Here is a 21108-nt window from a genome sequence, read left to right as displayed (position 1 = left end):
ATTTTTCAATATTCACATCATAAAATCACAACATAATGACTTATCAAAACGTATTCCATAATACTTCAGAGATTTCAAGAATGCTTCTGTTATTATTTTTCCCATCCTCCCAAGACTTGCAGATAGACTTATATTACTGCAGTGTGGCAGCTTGCAGATGGATATGAAAAACAGAACCAATAAAAATTTTAAAAACACTCTTAAGCATGTGCACAATAGACATTGGTGCAGGGCTGTACTGAAATCCGTTTGAAATGAGCAAAGCAATTCTGGGCTAACACTCAGACCCCTGCCAATAATAAATCTTAGCCATTCCTCAACATCATCTGCTCTCTCTGTATTGTCTAAGAATAGAAACAAAAGTTTGGATTATAGTCTGGTTCTGCATCTGAGAAAATAAGTCAGGACTCTGTCTCTCTGTTTTATCAGTTTTCTCTGTTTAATCAGATATGTTGGCATCTGACTGACTGGTTAGAACAAGGGAGACGAGGAAGATGAATTATTCGATTTATTTAACAAAATAACATTCTGACAGATCAGAAAAATTATTGTGGATTTGAAATGTGATTGATGTCACCTGCTTTCTTAATACCTTGACATGGGAGGTGGCATATTATTACTGCAAGTAAAAGCTGAACAATCTGTAGGTGGGTTTATGAATACAGACAGTATTAATGGTTGTTTAAATAATTACTTGTTTGAAAACTGAAAAACATCTTGAGAGACAAATTGGATTTGAGTGTGCTCAGTTTTCAGTTAAGAAAATATGTGTGCTCTGTGGTCTGAACGGCAAATAAAGAAGACATTAATGATAGACCAGAAAATGCTTACTATATCAAAGCACTGAACACTAGCTAGTTTAACTTTTTTTAATTTAAATTAATAGGAACAGAAATATGTATTTTTAATTATTCTTATTCCCTACCCTATTTCATTTTAAACAATGTAAGTCAGCCAAGCAATATCCATTTTATTAATGCAGATACTTTCTATATTTTTTAGCTCAATAACTAAGGGTTTTCATTAATAATTAAAAAATCCCTGAAATTCTCATCTGTACCATAAAAAATGTTTCATTATTCAGATATATTTCTCATCTGGTTCATAAGTAACCTAATATTACATATAATTAATATATCATATTCTGAGATTCTGATGCATTTCTGCTTCAGCTGTGAAATGGCATCTTGTTATCTGAAGAAATGAAAGGCCAGTTTTTGGTTGCAGTTTAACTACGTTGTGAATATTCCATTTTCAAAAGATTTCTGTAGAGAATATCAGTAATTATGTGATCTAATTTCTTTATATGTAGTAATCGCTCATTTGTGAAAACAAAGCATTTCTCTCTTTTCTATGGAGAAGTAAATAAAAGTGCATTTAACATTCTAGAAAAAAAAAGGCTGTCTCCCTCTACATGGTACCTTGCGCTGGTATTTTTTATTCTTTCTAGTTAAATAGCAACTAGATCTCCTTTAAAAATAGAAAACATTAATTCCCATTACTCTACCCAAAATTACTCTCAGGTTTACTTGAATATCTTCTCAATAAGGCATAGGACTGTATATGAATCATAAAGGCTAGTAAATTAATCTTTTTTAGACTAAGCCCATCTTAATTCAGAAAGTATATGAGCCTCACATCCACTGTAACAGCAGTGTAACAGTGATTCATATTCATTAAAAAAGCCCTTTTTCATTGCCAGTGTGTTGTAAAGGATCTTACTTTCAATAAGAAGTAGGCCTAAGCCATGCATGTTTGTTTAGCACGTGGTATCAATAATCTGATTCAAGATATTTAAGGGATATATTTATTCAAACTGAGGTATGATGAATAATTCCAAGATTGCTACCTCATACTTTGAGCTTATAACTGAGAATTTGCTTTAATATTGTTATATTCCACTACAGAGAAGTTGCATTTCTAGATGAATTGTCATTTTATTGCTATAATTATGCATAATTGATCTTTTTTCCACATTTTGCAATCTAAGTGCTGTTGATGTCAATAGTATGTACACAGTGAAATGTTACATCTGTTCTGAAATGGTGTATTTGTTTTATTCTTTCAACAGAAGGAGTTTAATAGTGATTGCAAATTGAAGGAAAGAATAGAAGAAAATGGATACAATACATATGCATCCTTAAATTGGAAGCACAATGGAAGGCAAATGTTTGTTGCTCTGAATGGAAGGGGAGCCACAAAGAGGGGACAGAAAACAAGAAGAAAAAACACTTCAGCTCACTTTCTTCCAATGGTAGTAGTGTCATAGATGAAGGAACTATTTTATCAGTGCAGTTGAACCAAAGGCTCTTATGTCATTAATAATTGGTAATCTTCCTGAAGAATAATTGCAAAGAAATAGTGCAGACATCTGCTTGTTTGAAAAGAGCAGGGGAATCCTCTGAAGTTTTTGTACTAATTACTGGCAAATGAAATACTTTTATTTAGTTCAGTGCTCTATCTTAAGAGCAAGATAGAAGCTGAATCAAAGGGGATATAAGTCATTGCCAGTGTGAACGTTTTTTTTCTCTCTGCAACAGAACTTAAGGAATGTGAGACAATCTAATGAATGATCTTCGTGGGGAAAGTTATTTATGGAATACTAACTCATATCAAAGACCTTAATTGCTCATTCAAGCCTATGAACAGTTAGACATGCAAGCATTTACTGGAAGCACTTGGGTCATATGCACAAATAAAGATGCTTCCGGAGAAGCCTTGTGGAAGAATGGATAGGATTAAGAAATATAATCAAAGCAGTATCAAACTGTTCTAACAAAACGAATAGTATGGTTTGCTTGTATGTTCTAACTTCACTCCTTTTTATTTCTCTCTAAGTTATTTATTTAATAGGATGTTAAATATCTTTTTTTTTTAATTTGAAATGTTTTCCTCATTTGCTTCTTTGTTGTTTTCCCTTTTTCTCAGTACTTCACACAGGCTTGATAAGTTAAAATATCAGAACCTCGTAAGTACTGTGAGAATAGGTAATGGACAAGGCTTTAAAGGCAGAATTTAATGTGTATGATCCGTTTTGGTTTTTTTTCCTAACTCTCTTGCACTTAACCAAAAGACCAAACATGCAGTGCTTGGATTAATGGTATTGTGTGTCTTTATGTTTGAGAGGTTTTCTTACTTATTAGCACTCAAAAAACAAACTTCAGGAAATACTTGCTTCAAAGGGACTTTCTGCTATTTTTAAACTGAGAGCAGAGGCCACCTCTGTACTTGGCTATCGATGTATCTGTGTGTATATTCATCTGACTTCGACTTCAGTGTGGAATTAAGAACAAATGCATTGCAATCAATAAGAAATTTTGCAGCAAGCACTGGGCTGGAACCTAGATGTAGACAGTCCAAATCATTGATAATTCCATTGTTAAAATTAAACAGTATGAAATTTCCAAGAGTTAAATTTGGTCTTTGAAAGATGAGATAGAAACATAGTCCTGCACTTCTTATTCAATCAAAATGGCCATTCAGCGCATTTGTCCTTGTTAACAGCTTGAAGAGTCACAGAAAAAGAGTGGGAGCAATGACTAAATAAGGACTGAGGGATAGGGAATCCAAAATCATGCTCATGCATTTATCAGAGATTATTACTCACATATATATCATATATGAGAGCCAACGAGAAAGCTGTGCTGGTTTCCAGCTTTAGCATGCCTTTCATATCCACCTTAGTCACTGAAGGCTCCATATGTATAATATCCAGCACATTTTCATTAAGTGTTACTATTCCCATGGCTTAACTTGAGCAACTGCAGTATAACAAAACTAAGCATAATACAAAGTCTGTTCAATTAAAGGTACATAAGGTTTGTTTTATGTTTTGCTTTACTCTGTAATTTTATAGAGCTCTGGATAGCTCACCAATGTAACCATATTGAGATTCATTTTGTTAGAGCAGATAAATAGGAAACAGTACAACAAATAATTTGTACCACTGTCTTCACATTGTATTCCACTAAATAAATAATTAAGCCTTTGCAGTGTCTGTAGTAAGAAACAGAAGTAGTATAATATTATTTTGTTCTAAATACTTTTAAGTGATAACTATGAGAGTATATTGATGATGCAGTTTTATCTTCAATATTTCTTGTTGTGAAAAAGTCATTTTTATTTTTATTGTTTGGAAACTGTATTTTGGTACAAAGCAGAGCCTTGCTTAATGTTTCTTTTTGAGAATGTTTAATCTCTATAAAGGCTGGTGTTGTTGGAATCTTCTCTAAGTTATTTAAGTCAATGTTTAACCAGCACTTCAATCTTAATCTGTTATTTAAGTATTAGCTGTTAAAAAAAAAAAAAAAAAAATAGCTTTCCCATGAAAATACAAAGTGGTCAGACTGTATTTCCTGTCTTTAAATAAAGTTAACTCTTTTAAAACCAGAAAGTAATTCGAGACACGACATTCTAACTAATAGCTAACATTATATTTCATGGTTCTTTATCTCCAGCTTGCTTCTTCACAAATGAGGTTTTCTAGAAACAGAAATAAGAACTTCAGATTTTAAATGTAATTTCAGGTGATCAGCAAAACTTAATGACCATAATAATTGTGAGATTCTGCTGTTAGAAATTTGTATTAATAATTAGAACTGACAAGACATAGTGGACCACCCACAATGAACATTCAATGTTAGCCTGGGCAAATGCAGTACTGGATTACTACTTAAAGAACATTTAGGCTACAAATGAGGTTCTCTTGACAGAATTACCTAGTTTATATGATCAGGGGATGGTTTTGCATAAATATTATCGTAGTACTCAAAACACTATGCTGCTCAGAGGGCAAAATCGGGAAAAATATCACAAAATGTCAGGAGCCATTTCTGACATGAATTTCTTAGAATGAACCAAAACAAAATGTTCTTGAAGGAAACAATGATTCCTGCATGATTAACATATTGTAATACCCACTGGTGGTGGGAGGGGAGCAAACTGCAGACCTTTTTTCCAGAGTTTCACAGTTCCTCAACCATATACTCTGTTCTCTGTCAGACAGACTCTTGAGGAGGAAAGATTTAAAAAAGAAAAGAAAAACAAAAATCACTGAGCAACAATGTTAGCATGTTGTATTTGAATAACAGTAATAAAATATGAGGAATAGAGAATAAGACTATTGTCTTTGTTTTATTAACCTGAATAGATACTGCAAAATACATATAGAAAGGGAAAAGATACGCTGTACTACAGGATGTGGTTTGCTGCTATATAGCACTGAAACAAAACAAAAATCACTAGGACATTTATAAAGTTTCTTTAATTCTTTGCATGTGTAAGTCAGCTATCTCCACACTAATAACAACCAAATGCTTTAGATTATTCCCGTAGGTATTCAGATTCACCTAGTTTATACTGGGGAAAAAATAATGAATTTAAAGCAAGGACTTTTGATGAAAGAATGGTACATTTTAGGAAGAAGAAGGAGTACTTACGCTTCTAAAATAAACTTCGGAGAAGGAAAAATAGTTGCATTTTATGTAAGATTTCATCCAAGGCATTCCAGGTTATAAAGTTCTCTAGAGGTTAGTAAACTTAACTATACAAGTTGGTGAGTCAACATTTGTAATCCATGCCTCTGCTGAAACTGATTATCTGTGTTCACACAATCAGTTATAGCTGCTTCAAGGACTGATCTTGAAACTAATGCAGGAAGACACTGACTATTTTGAAGTGACATTTTTTACTTTCTTGAATTAGAGTGTGTGGCAGGATTCATACTCTAATTTCCTATTCACTTGGAATGAGAATACATTAACACAAAAACATGTTCTGCTACAGTTAGTCCATGTATGATTGTTATAGAATAATTAAAGCTGGAAAAGATGTCTGAAATCATCTAGCCCATCCATCAACCCAGCAGCACCAATATTGCCCACTAAACCTTGTCCCTACGTGGTGCATGAGCGTATTTCTTGAACACCTCCCGCATCAGAGATTTCACCACCTCCCTGGCCACCCCATTCCAATGCTTCACCACTCTTTCAGAGAATAAATTTTTCCTGATATCCAACCTGAGCCTCCACTGGTGCAACTTAAGGCCATTCCCCCTCGTCTTGTCACTAGTTACCTGTGAGAAGAGGCTGATCCCCATCTCACTACACACCCTTTCTTCTCATTGCAGAGAGTATAAGGTGAGCCTCCTCTTATCCAGGCTAAGCAATCTCAGTTCCCTCAGCTGCTCCTCATAAAACTTGTGCTCCAGATCCCTTACCAGCTTTGTTGTACTAATTGACTGAAACCATTTCAGTGCAACCACAAATAACAGAAAAACACATGCAAAGTTATTTTCCCATCACAGAAATGGAATATGAAAAATTATTTTGTTTTGCACCTATCAGATTAAGATTTACAGTTATGTCTACCCACTCAAAATATTTGAACCTCATTTTTAACTATGTGGGAGCCTTCTCAGACTATGTTTTGGGATTAACTATGTAGTACTGTCATTTACCAATGCAGCACAGTGAATCTCACTTATCTGGCTGATGTCTTTTCACTCACTAATCCCAGAAAAAACACATGCTGTGTCCTTTGCTCAAACCAGCAATGTAAAGAAAACATGCCACTGTGGAAGGAAAAATAAAGAAACAATTACTAAGCCTCAAGTGATTAGGAAGCAGTGATCTTTAGGTTATAGCATTTTAAATGAGGAGAATTTGGACTCCTGAAATTCCCTACCAGAACTTTTAAAGAAATTCCATACAGTGACAACTCTAAAGCTACATACTTGAATAAATACTTAAATAAATAGATATGCTGATGGAAATATCCTGCTAGTCCATTGTCAAAATATGAGGCTATGTGCATCACAGTACGTGAAAGAAAAAAAAAACAACACAGGTATCATCCTAGTGTATATTTCTGTATGAAATGTGGAATGACACTAATAGACAATATGGTGTAGTAGAAAAGCAGAATCTACTATTTCATCAAAGCTTAGACTCTATATCTTGAGATAATGCAGTAAAAGAAGAATCAGAATATTACAGCTTCTTTATTACTACTGCAGTAAAATGTGTGTGTGGCTTCACTGGGCTTCAGTGCAGCCAAGATCCATTAAAGACCCAGATGTACTATTTCCCCATCCAAACTACTCTGACTTGATTTAAATAATGTTATACAATTATTATTATTATTATTATTTTTTTTTTTTGATGATGAGTCTGTTTTGCTAGTTGCTAAAATAACTTCTTTAACTCTTCCCTCTGATAACAGTCTTAAGAGAAATCTAAGAAAAGGCCAAATACTGGTCTACACCTGAATTTGCAATTTTGTCAAACTGTAAACAGCTAAACAAGCAGATTTGCATACAGTGCATAATATACAGGAACCTGCATTATTCAGTGAGATAGGTATGAGTGGGAAGAGACACAACAAACTCAAAATTTTTTCTGCTGCCCAGATCTAAGGGGTCTACAGACAAAGTTTATCATTCTTTCAAAACTGTCCTGGAAGACATTAATGGCAATCAAAATGTTTTGAGCTTCTAGTATCAGTATGTTTCAGATACATTAAGAGCCTAAAAAAACCTGACTTCTTTATATTTAATTACAGAAAGACCAGTCTAGGAACTGTATAATCTTGCAAAGAGTCAAAAAGTACCTTCTAGATGTTGCAGCCAACACTGAAATCTTCCAAGCAGTACTTCTAAAAAATTTTGATTCACTCAAGAAAAATTGTATCATTATTGTTATTTACATTCTTCATTGCTTTCCTAACTGTTCTAAATACATGACCTATGCTAGTTTTTTACTAGGTCTTACTTCAGTAAGTTACACAGTATAGAGATCTCAACAGTCTTACAAAAGAAGGATCCTGGTTTGGGTCCTGACGTTCTTGCATTTCTCATTATTGGAATACAGAAGTGTACTTCAAGGAAATACAAAAAAAGTTACTCAATTTCTGTGCTCATTCCTCTTACCATACTTTTATGCTCACTGTTTGAGACAGAATATTTTACATGATAGTTTTTATTCTAACATAGAATGATTCTTACACTTCATTTGCTATCCCAACCATCCCGTTCCAACTTTCAGACTCTCAAAAATGCCCACCTAACCACTGCTCTTATGCAGATGAACACGTACACAATACTGGTCGTGCCAGCACCATTCAGACTAACTGTAGATATATAATTCATTTGTGAAATGTAGACACAGTATACACCCCAGAAAGCCAGATCCTCACTCTCTGCTCTCCATGTAATATTGATGTCCAAGAAAAGTAAAATGCATTGGCACTGTACTAGAAATAATGAAACATTCTGGCACAGGTCACTTCAAAAGTAATGCCTCCTATTTATTTCAATGGAAACTACAGCTGATACAAAGAGAACAATAACTGTATTTGATAGAGCAAAATCTCAGCTACAGAACACTATTTTACAACATAGTCACCACCACTAGCGATGCATTTTCATCAGCGTTGACCAAGAGGCTGCATGCTGCACTCCTAAAAATCCTCAGGAGTGGAGGAGACACACTGTTGCTGTCACTACTACTGAAACGCGTTATGCACTTCGTCACTGTGCTCACATCCACTATTCAATCTACATAAATGTTCAGCAATTGTTGATGGATGTCTGTGGCTGCCATTTTTCCCACTTGAAGAAATGCAGGGACACACTTTGCTTCATGTGCACTTCCATGTCAGATACTAGTCTGTCGAACTTCCCCTCTACTACTGCCTGTCACATGGCAAGAGAATATAACAGGATATTGGTGGGAAAATTCAGCCTCTACTGCCATACCGTCAACATCCGCTTCTGATATTATTGGCCAACATCATAAAATAAAAGGTATTACTTTCAAAGCAGCCCTTGTAAATTAAACAGCTGTGAAAGAGGAATGCAGTAACAAATTCTGCAAAATAATCCTGGACTGCTAATCCTAAAGGCTGAGCTCTTCCAAAAGCCACAATGCTTATGATCCTCATATGACAACACTGACATACCTCCTAGTATATACAGACATCATCCAATTTTGAGGTAAAATCTCATTTTGGAGGAAGCCATTCACTTTCCAGAATAATTAGATTTGTTCCTCAAGTATGTAGAGACTGTTTAAAACCTGAGGTGTTGATTCTGATGCCAATCCAATTGGGTTACTCTCTTATTTTGAGGAATGTTCAGTGCTGAATGGATGCCATAGTAACTACTCTATAATACGTGTGGATATGAAGTGATTTTGCAGATAGGAAAGGCTCCTTATTTTCATGCACAGAATTTAAGAACAAAATGATCAAACCGAAGCAAGGGAAATTAAAGTTTATTTGAAAAAAAAAATATTCCTAATACTAGTGGCTCTGAAAAAAATTAATTTGGAAAATTTCACAACTTCCTTTCAGAGTTTTAAGCACATAACAGTCATCAGGAATGGCTTAGGTTGTTGATTCTACAGGATGGAGGATGGACTGTCACTATTCCAAGATCTCTTACAGTAATATTTTCCCTAATTCTGTAAAGCCCATGACTAAATCTATATAAAAGAGTAAAAATAGTAGACAGGCAGATGCGGCTTAATTCTACATTCATTAACAGCAGGCTCAAGCTTAAACCTGTAAAAATGTGTAGAGATCCTATTAAAAGTTCCCACGGCTTTTATGGTTCTTTTCAACACAGGCCTTTCTATGATTCTATGACTAAAAGCAGTCCAAGTGCAAAGTTTTTCAGCATAAACTCACCCAGGAAACAACGCAAGTTGATATTACAGAGAGACGCTGTCTGGGTCTGACTCAAGCCTCAATCACACACTGATTGCAAGAAGCATGACTGACCTGGGAAGTTACAGCACGCAAAGGTCAATATCCGTGTCCTTTGGATATTTGGTAACGTGCACAAAAAAAACACCACATGAATTTCACAGATAATTATTAAATTTTTCCATGGTCCTTAAAAGAATAATGTCACAGTGAATAAATCTCTTCATTACCCCACTCGTCAAAATGTGTTCTGCCTGAATGTCTGTTGGCTACTGGATGCTGCCAAAGAACATCTACATATTTCAGCTACCAGTAACAGAAATATAAATTAACCAGTAATTAAGTTTGTTCTATTTAATGCAAAACTTTGGTCAGTTGACAGTATAATAAGTAATGGTACTCATTTCATGTATATTTTTTAATGCTTATTTTAAAGTAAATGTCGTAGCTATGAAATGATAGACTGACCCTGCTCTATTTACAGTGGGGAAAGCTCAGCTAGTCACAGTTTCTTCTTCTTATATTCTTTGTCATCACTTTATGTAAACTCTAAAACAAAGGATTGTCTAGGGAAGAGAGAAATATACAGTTCTCATAACCATTTTGTTACTACCTAGTCTCTGGAAGTGTTGCAAAGGTTCAGAATAATTAAAGTACAGGAAGAAGACGGTGGAATTAGTCTTCAAGCTAACTGTAGCTCCAACAAGGCATGAATGTACCATAAAATACAGCACATTACACTCCAAACCCAAACTCCATTTTCTTAAATTAATGCTATGCTATTATGTGTAAGATGTAAAATTATTTTTACCCCATAATCATAAATACCGCACACATACGCACAGACATTTACCACTGATAATTTTCTTCCAAATTCACTATGTTATTTTCTGTTTTTCATACCAAAGGAGCGTTGATGTTATCCCATGCTGCTACTCTCTACAGTATCAGTATGAAGTTAGCTCAATCATGCTTCATAGCTAACATTCAGAGCTCTTTTAAATCTATATGATGTCTTGTATCTCAAAATCATTACAGCAGGTGTTACTATTTTTCTGTCTGTCTGTATGTCTGTCTGTCATTGGTATCTACCAGTCGCGACAAAACACTAGCTACAGCTGCTGCTTTTATCAAAATTCTGTTGTTTAGATATCAAACAAGAAAAGATAAGCAAGGAGACATTTTCCTCTCCTGATTACAACTCTCTTGTCTGATATGGTGGAATATGACAGAGAACAATAAATAGTGTTATCATGAAAGTATCATTATGTATACATCTTATCCGTATTAGAGAGGAAGTGTCTTTATTTGTGATCCTTATTGCAGAAACAGGCTTTAAGGAGAAATTTACAAGAAAATAAACAGAAAGCTATGCAGGTATTCATGTGGAAGATTTTTTCCCTCTGTTCAATGGAAGAAACATGAGAAACAAATAAAACAGATAAAACACAATGCAGACATTCTGAAGGCTGATTCCAAAATTGCAGATAGTATCATGAGACTAGTGAGTCATATTAAGCATATCAGGGAAAATCGTCACGGACCTCTCTTTTCTAAGGGTGGTCAGAGAAAGGAAAGGATGCCAAAATGAGACGGTAGAACGATGCCAGTAGCAGTATATTCAGTTGTCAAAAGCAGCCTTTCAACAGACCTAGTACCTATGAGGTGGAGAGGGACTATTAGGGATATTGAACAAGGGGATAAACTAAAAGAGGGTAAAGTCAGATGAAACATTAGAAAGAAAGTCATTGCTAAGATGGTGGTGAGGCACTGACAAAGGCTGCCCAGAGAAATTGGGATGCTCCATTCCTGGAGGCATTCAGTGCCAGGTTTTGGATGTTGCTTTGGCAGATCCTGTCCACAACAGGAGGCTTGGTACTTGATGAACTTTAAGTTCCTGCCAACCCAAATATTTTATGTTTCTATGATTCTACAATGAATTTCTATGATTCTATAATGACAGGACTGAGCACAGATGACATCTGAGCCAAACAGCAAAAGGATATAATATTAAAGTACATGATTCTGATGGTCTTCTCTGAATAAAACAGAAACCTTTCCTGCCTAATATGATCAGAAAGTAAGAAATTGACATTTATCTGTTTGAAATAATGCATCTAAACAGGACTTCTTTATTTTATCTTCCAAAACAAAGTCACTGAGAAAAACACAGTAGTCATACAAATATAGTTGTGCTTTAGAAAAAAATGCTATGTATTTCAGAGAAGTATAACCAGAACCTGGTCAATTGTAAAGACCAGTACAAAGATCAGTGTTGTTCACAAGTTAATTGTGTCAAATGCGAGATGCAGGAAGGTGAGGATGAGTAGATAGAGAGCTACACATGGATATTTTATTAAACAAGTTTTACTGCTAGCCACTTACTTAAACAAATAGCTAGGCTACTGCTATGACAGTGCAGAAGAGTAAAATGGATCGTATCAGTATTGTGGAGCAAAACTACTTAGAAGACATACCCTAAGCCTAGCAAAGTGACATAACTGGGGTTTCATGCATAGCAGTCACTGCCAGAAACTGCTGGGCAAGTACAGGCATCATAGCACAACAGCAACAATAGGTCACTAATGTGGCTAGACCAGACATCACAAAAATTGGAAAAAAAAAAAAAAAAAAAAAGGGAATTTTGGGAAGAATGAGTTGAATTAACATTGCAGAACCTCTCAGAAAAGGTTCACTTTAAATTTTGGGCAATGCCTCAGCCTGAGGGAGAAGTTCAAATTTTCTTCAAGCCCAGTCCTAGAAGTAAGTTGTTATTTGGTTCTAATTATTAGATTAAATACGATTCTTGTTTGTTTCAGTCTCTCCCAGATGGTCTATGTTGTAAATATTTTACTGGTAACTTTATTGTGTTTTATGTAAATAAGGAGAATTTTCTTAACTTGAGCCAAATCACATTTAAAGCAGCATCATGTAACAAGGACAGCCCCAATTAAAAAGAGTACTATTGAAAAACATAGAAATCTTGTGGCTTTTCCTGTCTTTTTTTTTTTTTTTTTTTTTTTTAATTGAGCATGAAATCCACAACAGATTTCTTGCCACCTGGGTAGAACAGAACAAAAACAACTCTCACTTTATTCTTCCTTGCAGATGTATGTAAACAGTACTGTATGGATCCACAGTAGTGACAGTGGCTGTGTGCAGCAGACCATGCCTCTCCAGGCACACGACACAGAGCCCATGCCAACCCAGGTCCTTCTGCAGTGAATATTGAGGCAGTTTAACTTGCACGTTAAACCATATCTCTATCTTAGAACAGTGCTTTGAAAGTCCATTAAGGAAGAAGCTTTTCACTTTGGCAGCTGTTTTCAGACCACTCTTGTGAAGAATGACAGTGTAGTAAAGGAATGGAAGTAGTTTACAAGGTGGAAAAGGCAGAGCTGGTGTAGTCGGTGGTCATGAGACATGCCTAGATGAGGGCTTCACTTTCCTCTAAAAATTGCATCCTATGAAGACCAATAAATGGTGGAGGATAGGGAAGATCAGAAAAAAGTAATGTCATGGAGTTAACTAGATCAATCTATGCCCATGACAGGGGGGCAGTAGGCCCCTGGGCACCCTGGACCCACAGAATGGGAAGGAAGGGAAAAGGGATATGGAGATGGGAGCTGGGCTTAAGGAAGAAAAAAAAACAGCAGCAACAATCTATGGAGGAAAACTTATTTTACTAACTATGATATCGAAATACAACACAATATAATACAATCTAGTTGAAATTGAGACTAATAAATCAAATAAAATCAGAGAGAGAGAGAGTTCCTGAGACCAAGTCAAGCCTGAAAAGCTTGGAATGGCTAGAAAAGCACCCTCCAGCACCCTCTGCAAGGCAGTAAGAGACCGCCCCACCCAGAAGGGCCAGATCCCACGACTTCCACGATGTATAGGGACAGGTACCTCGAATTGGAGCATTAACACTATAACTCCCAGTGCACGTGATGCTATGATGTGGAATACCAAAAAATAAAAAACACAAAACCATGACAAGTAATGAAGTCATGGCACAAAGAAGTGGGAAAAAAAAAGCAGGAGTGTGGGAAGCAGAGTGCACAGTGGTCTGGCAGACCTGTGTTGGTGCAGTTACCAGTATTTCAACATACCACCAGCAGTGAGAAAGATAACTCCATCAGTACAAAAAGCATTTAAATGTTGACTGCAAACACTTGAAAAAGTTTAATGAGCCATGGCTTCCAACCTCATGAGCCCATTTTAGTCCCGTTCATGCATTTTATTTAAAATTCTTCTTCACTGCTAATCTTAGTTTTAACAGTACCTTTTCCAGTGTCTTGTTCTCTATGAAAAACTGGAATGAAGGTGCTTTCAGTGTTTTCCTAATAACTAATCAAACACAATAGTTTTGGTTGCTCAGCTTAAGGCACGTTACTCTTTCTTTGATAATGCTTAAGGCTCTATTTAGCATGGCAGTATCTATAGTAACTACAGTATCCTAATTTTGCACATACAAAAGAAAATGTTGTTTTTAACACTTTCTAAACTTTCTTTTTAACCCTAACTGTATTTAAGATGAGAGAAATCTTTTTCCATATATGCTTCTTTATGAACATAACCCATGCGAGTTTATAAGAAGTGTACACTTATGTCCCAGCCACTGATCAAAACCTTGATTTGTATCAGGCTGAATATTCATATTCCTGCAACTTCTGTCTAAACCTCCTACTCAGTTGTTTTCCTTTAAGCACTATATTTCATCAATTGGTATCTCATTTAATGTACGTTTTACTGACACTTAAAAGTGCTGGTTTTCATAAATGAAATACAACATGATGCTAAATGGAATGTTTATAAAATGTGATACATGCATATATGATTACTTTAGCAAACTTGTTGTCTTATTAAGAAAATCTTATTTACTTTGTAATGTCTAAGTATCCAATTAGCTAGTACTATGCTCTCATCCTGCAGTTCTGTAGCAGAAGTTATACAAGCCTGACTGGCTTGTGCAATGTTGAATTATCCTACAGGCCTCTCTGATAATAATCACAATTTTATTTGCTGCAAAGAGAGAATCAAATTTAATTTAATAATTTTTAGTGAATCCCAAATACCAAAAGATAAACAAACTTATCATCACTATGCCTAATTTGATAAACACAAATTCCCATCTCATTTCCATTGAATCTGTAAATACATTAATAATCATGCAGCTAATCATTAGGACAATAACTTGCTGTAGAAACATAAATGATAAAATCCATGCTGTTTTTTTGTTGTTTATGAATCATTAATAACAAGTTGCAAACAAAATTTGGTAGCTTATCCAGATAAAGAAACCAAGCTGAATTTCTAAATCTCTTTGAAAATTTACATTCATTTTATATTTGCATATCACCTACTGCTTTTTTCAGCAGGCTGATGACATAAAATTGACCACAAGTTTTTGTGTTCCAGCCTTTTGCCTGAATTAAAATCGATTACATAGACTTCCCCTGACAGAAGAATACGGAACAATATCAACATATCTGTTTATGGAAATTCTGTTGCTTCCTCAGTCTGAGTGTTGGACTGTCCTTTCAACGTAAAAGGCTTTTCTAAAAATTAATAAAAATCATCCTTGCTACAAATTTATCCAATTAATTCAGTTTCTGTCTTATGGGATGAAAACAATTGATCATCATCTTCTCTGTAATAACCTTCCTTGCATCTGAAACCCCTTATCATATCCCTTCATTCTTCTCTTTTCCAGACTAAACAAACTACATTCTTTCATACTTGCTTTGGAGTTCACGTTTTCCAAACTACTTATCTTCCTTACTATTCATGATAAGATATCACCAATTTATGTGTCTTTCAGACAACGTGCCGTCTCCCTCACCAATAGCAGGTAGCATGAAATAAAAGCATCCTCACTCCTCACACATTTAAAAACTTTCTGGAATGACATTTGCTTTGTGTCTATTTTGCTGTACTTGCAAAGCCAGTCCTTTCCCACACCGTATATTCATTCAGGTATATCCAGTGAACAACATTTAATTTGTTTTCAACCAGCTGCAACTTGTTTCCCTGAGACCTATGTCCCCATCTTGCCTATGGTGCAGAGGACTAAACTGGAAGCACCCAAGCACTCCACATAAATACTAACTCAGACTCAGACAATTCCCATTAAGAGCCACAGTTTCATATAGATTGTGATTCTCCTCTCCCAGCCTCCCACATTTATTTTCTACAAATCCTGTCTATCAAATCCAACTACTGCTGACAGGTTTGTTGCTGGGGATCCAGAAAGTAAGAGTCAATCTAAATTGGCTGGGTTTCCATATAAACCTCATGTAGGCAAGTGTTTACTTCAGTTACTTTACTCTAACATGTAACACATGTAACTTGTTTACTTTATTCTAACACTTGCCAAGCCAGAGTGTCTAGCAAACAGCCAACATAATCTATAATAATCTAAAGCAAACCTACACATCCTAGGTATCACATTTTACACATCTAGAAATAACTAGTTAGCATGTCTCCAGTAACAGGCCGTTTTCTGATTATTAGCTCTATTATTATATAATAAAAACAAATAAATCAGAAACATCTGCCATAGTTACTGAGGTCAGCACAAGAAAGGTCTTAGAGTTTTTCCTTCCCTGTCTTCAGAAAGAAGTGATCAGAGGCATATCTGTGAATTACACTATATACAGCTCATGAGCATGCCCATGGTTGTTCTCATTTTTTAATAAGAAAATACAAATCACAGGGCTGAAAACTCCAGCAATAATTCCACACCAATGTCATTAAAGAAACAAAAATTTCAAGATGAAATACAATAACACAAGAGCAAACAGTTGTACATGGTCAGACCAAAAAAAAAAAGAAAAAAAGACATTTTTGGAAATACAGTTACATCATACCTCACAGGTACTGTAAAGCATTTGAAAGAAAGTCATCAAGTAATTATGAACTCCTGCTACTGACAATTCAACTGGAAAAAATCTAAGAGTTTACTTTCTCAAGAGACAAAGACTTGAGTACTTATCTAAAACTCAACAGAGAAAAAAACACACACAATCAAATTATCACTGTATGCCATGAAAAATTTTGTTTGAGAACAATTATTTTCTTCTAAATTTTTTATCAAAATGCAAATAATGTTTCACTAGATTTAGTAAACAAAAATCCAGATGTCAGAAGTGAAAAAGAATATTGTTCAATCAACACTGCTCATTAAAAACAGACAGGCATTACAACAGCTTACTCCGAGCACCACTATGCTTGGAAGAAGGGATCTGGATGTTGGCAGGAATTTTGAATTCCATTCTGTCATCATCCATATGAAGATATGCCCTATTTGGACCAATTAATAGCTGCTACTTATGCTTACATCAAGCTACTGTAAATATAAAGAATATCCTGGAACCAAGGAGCAAAACCTAGGACATTTTCAGTCTCTGAAAACATCCTTATCTTTGAAATGAGTACAAGTTTTCTCTTGCTTACTTCTTCCCCAGCTGCACAAATTTGATCAATTGGCTCTACAGTAGCAATCCCTCACATTATTACAAAAAGTGACTAGACTAGTATGGCTCTTTTCCTCCCTGAATGGGTTTAAAAAGTAAAAGTAGGCCTAAAGTGAATGGTATTTTAAGTATGAAGCACTTAGCCAAACTCCAACATTATCCATAATGGACTGGATATACCTTGTGAACCCTACTCTTTAGTGGATGATACACATGTATGGCCAGGAGAGCAGTGGAATCAAGGACACCTCTTCCCCCCATCAGAGTTACAAGCTGGCCATCAGGAATCCCACTATACCTGAAATTCTTCCCCTTAAATTTTTAGGGAGCTCAAATCCTTTATTCAAGCTTTGAACTCTGTTCCTAATCCCAAGTGCAAAGAAACCACCTCTTTTACCCATTATCCAGAACTGGCCACTATGCAATTACAAAAAAGATTTTACAAGGTCTTACTCAGCCTTCTTTTCTTTAAGCTGAGACTTCTACACCTGTATCCTGAAGCACCAAACTACACACCAAGTGTCTTTAACTAATCACATTTTTCCCAAAAATAATCAGAAGTGTTATTTTTCATGAAAATATTTACCCTTTTTTGTGTTGCTTAGTGATTATTTTTATTCCAAAGGAATACTTGGAGGACTTATTTAGTTGTCTGAATACGAGCACGTGATTAGCTGCAAGCTCTTTAACATTTTGTAAAATTTGTAGATGAAGAACTGGTTGCTGAATGCAAGAACTGCCTTATTGAAACCTGCTTGATGCTGAAATAAAGATGCCAAATTAAATGCCCCGATGTAATTCTATATCTTTAATTGCAAAATGACTACCAAATTTTGCAATTACTTAATGTTGAATTTAAGGGCTCTTCTGCTATTTTTCAGATTGTCCTTCAAGTCATAGGAAGAGCTACTGAAGAGCTATAAAACCTCAAATAAGGAAAGGAGGTTAAATAATATGAAACTTTTATTTTATTTGGCCCTGACAGATTGAAATTCTCTTTCTTGCCTAAGCTGGGAAGAACAGGGGAATACTCATATTAAATGTATTATTACAGCCTTATGCTTCACTTCTGAAGAGCAACTGTTGAGTGCTAGATCCTTGTGTCACCTCAAACCAAAAGCTATCTCTATTTGAAATATTTACTGTAGAAGACAGGAAATCTGTTTGCAATCTTAACCACAGAAGAAACTTTTCAAAAGATGTCTCTAGTGCTTAAGCAAGCAGATAATCTTGTGGATAAGGCACAGGACTGGAATTTTGACCTCAAATCTCAGTTGCCAGAGTGGCTATACATGACCTTGGCAAGCCATGTAAAGACAGATATAAAAAAAAATCATCTAAAATAAAAATTCAAGAGTATATCTGCAGATGATGGGTGCCTGGATAAAATGCTTTAATCTAAAAATATTAACTTGGCTGCTGCTCAAATTTCATAGGCACTGAGATTCCCTAAACAGTATTTGTTGTAATTCTTAGCAGGATCCACTATGTCAGTTTTAAGCTCCCTCCTAAGCATCGTTTTCTTTTCTTCAGTTAATCTCACATCTGCAGTATCAAAACTACGAAAATATCATAGAGATGGTTTATCATAGGATGGTTTGGGTTTGCAGAGACCTTAAAGACTGTCTAGTTTCAAACCTCTGCCTTGATATAGGTTGTCTCCCTCTATAGCAGGCTGCCTTGAATGCCTCCAGGAATGGAACATCCATAGCTTCTCTGGGTAGCCTGTGACAGTGCCTCACCACCCTCTGAGAAGAATCTCTTCCTAAGGCGTAATCTAAATCTATTAGTCTAATCTAAATCTTTTAGTTTAAAGTCATTACCTCTTGTTCTATCACTGAAAAAAGAATCTCTATCCAGTCTTCTTGTTGGAACCCTTTAGGTACTGCTGCTTTCTTCCACAAAACGGTGAATGGAAAAACTAATATTTTCTTTATCTGTTGTTCAGAGCACTGTTTGTTTCTCAGATTGTATGGCACTTTTAGGTATTCATCTATCCCTGTGGAATGAACTCAATTTTTGTCAATCACATTTCATTTGCAATTACTAGAGAAACAATAAAATAATTTCAGTGTAAAAGGCAGAAGCCCCTTGAAAGCTCCCCAAGGAAAGAACAGTGACTACTGGTTGTAAATCTTTGTTTCTGGTTCTTAGAATCATAGAATCAGAAGGTTGGAAAGGACCTACAAGATCATCTAGTTCAACCATCCCCCCATCAACACTGCTATCACAAGTCACTAAACCATATCTCGCAGTTCCTCATCCAGATGTCTCTTGAACACTGCCAGGGACGGCCACTCCACCACCTCCCTGGGCATCCATTCCAGTGCCTGACCACTCTCTGAAAGAAAAAGTTTTTCCTCATGTCTAATCTAAACCTCCTCTGGTACAACTTGCGGCCATTTCCCCAGATCCTGTTTGTTGCCTGGGAGAAGAGGCCAAACTCCTCCTCATCACAATCTCCCTTCAGGAAGTTGTAGAGTGCAATGAAGTCTCCCCTGAGCCTCTTCTTCTCTAGACTAAACAATCCCAGCTCCCCCAGCAACTCCTCATAAGATTTGTGCTGCAGACCTCTCACCAGTTTCATTGCCCTTCTCTGAACACATTCCAGGGCCTCAATGTCTTTCTTGTAGTGAGGGGCCCAAAACTGAACACAATACTCAAGGTGCGGCCTCACCAGTGCTGAGTAGAGGGGGATGATCACCTCCCTGCTCCTGCTGGCCACAATATTTCTAATACAAGCCAGGATGCCATTGGCCCTCTTGCCCACCTGGGCATACTGCTGGCTCATGTTCAGCCGAGTATTAACCAACACCCCCAGGAACCTTTCCTCTTCACAGTCTTCCAGCCACTCAGCCCCAAGCCTACAGCACTTGTGGCCAAAGTGCAGGACATGGCACTTGACCTTGTTGAACCTTATCCCATTCACCTCAGCCCAGCAATCCAGCTTATCCAGATCCCTCTGAAGCGCCTCCCTACCCTCAGGCAGATTGACACTACCTCCCAGTTTGGTGTCAACTGCAAACTTACTGAGGGTACACTCAATCCCCTCATCTAGGTCATCAATAAATATATTAAACAGGATATTAAACAAGATGGGCCCCATTATCAACCCTGGGGAACACCTCTTAAAATGGGACACCAGCTGGACTTAGCTCCAATAACTACTATCCGTTGGGCACGGCCCTTAGCCAGTACCTTACCCAAAGAAGGGTATACCTGTCCAGGCCACAGGCAGCCAGTTTCCCCAGGAGAATACTGTGAGAGACCATGTCAAAGGCTTTGCTGAAGTCTAGGTAGGCTACATCAACAGCCTTTCCCTTGTCTGCCAGTCTGGTCTACCAGTCATAGAAAGAGATGAGGTTGCTCAAGCATGACCTGCCTTTCAGGAACCCATGCTGGCTGGGCCTCATCCCCTAGATACCACGCACTTGCCAGGCCATCTCATTCAAGATGATTTGCTCCATAATTTTCCCTTAACTTTTCCTTAACTTACTTAATAGTAGCTTCCCTAATTTACTTAATAGTAGCTAGTTGCCCTTGACTCATATAAAAATTCGATGATGCCCGTAGCCCTACTATAGGGCCATTTGGTGGATTATTAGATGCTTAGACTAAACTATGTGTTAGATCATCTGCTAATGAAGTCAAAAATCTATGTTCAGGTCTGTTCGCTTTTCCTGCACTACAACATGTCTTCCAAGATTAAAGGCTGAAATGGGAAGGTTCCTCTTGAAAATTTGAGCTTCATTGCAGCTTCATGCAAGAAGCTAAGTCTTTCCTAACACTTTGTTCTTCATGTATTGCAGCCTTTTCTTCCTACCACAAGACAGGATTATATGTGGCAGGGGTGTTTTTCAGGCTCCCAAGAGTAAAATCCCAGGTAGTTTCAGGTTAACACTAAACTCTGCAGAAAATTTTC

General features: G+C 36.4%; 1 protein-coding gene across 3 annotated transcripts in view; it reads left to right on the top strand.

Annotated features, from left to right (window-relative positions):
* The window catches only part of FGF10 (fibroblast growth factor 10), a 59415-nt gene extending 55022 nt beyond the window's left edge, over positions 1-4393 (top strand). For all 3 annotated transcript variants that reach the window (XM_085213236.1, XM_085213234.1, XM_085213235.1), the window contains exon 5: positions 2072-4393. In XM_085213236.1, coding sequence (XP_085069362.1) covers positions 2072-2269 — 198 coding nt within the window. In that variant the 3' untranslated portion in view covers positions 2270-4393. The remainder of the gene's footprint in view (positions 1-2071) is intronic.
* The last annotated feature ends 16715 nt before the right edge of the window (positions 4394-21108 follow it).

Source organism: Meleagris gallopavo, chromosome Z, assembly GCF_905368555.1.
Source record: "Meleagris gallopavo chromosome Z, MGAL_WU_HG_1.1, whole genome shotgun sequence".
Taxonomy (NCBI): Eukaryota; Metazoa; Chordata; class Aves; order Galliformes; family Phasianidae; genus Meleagris; species Meleagris gallopavo.
This window is presented reverse-complemented; position numbering and strand designations above follow the sequence as displayed.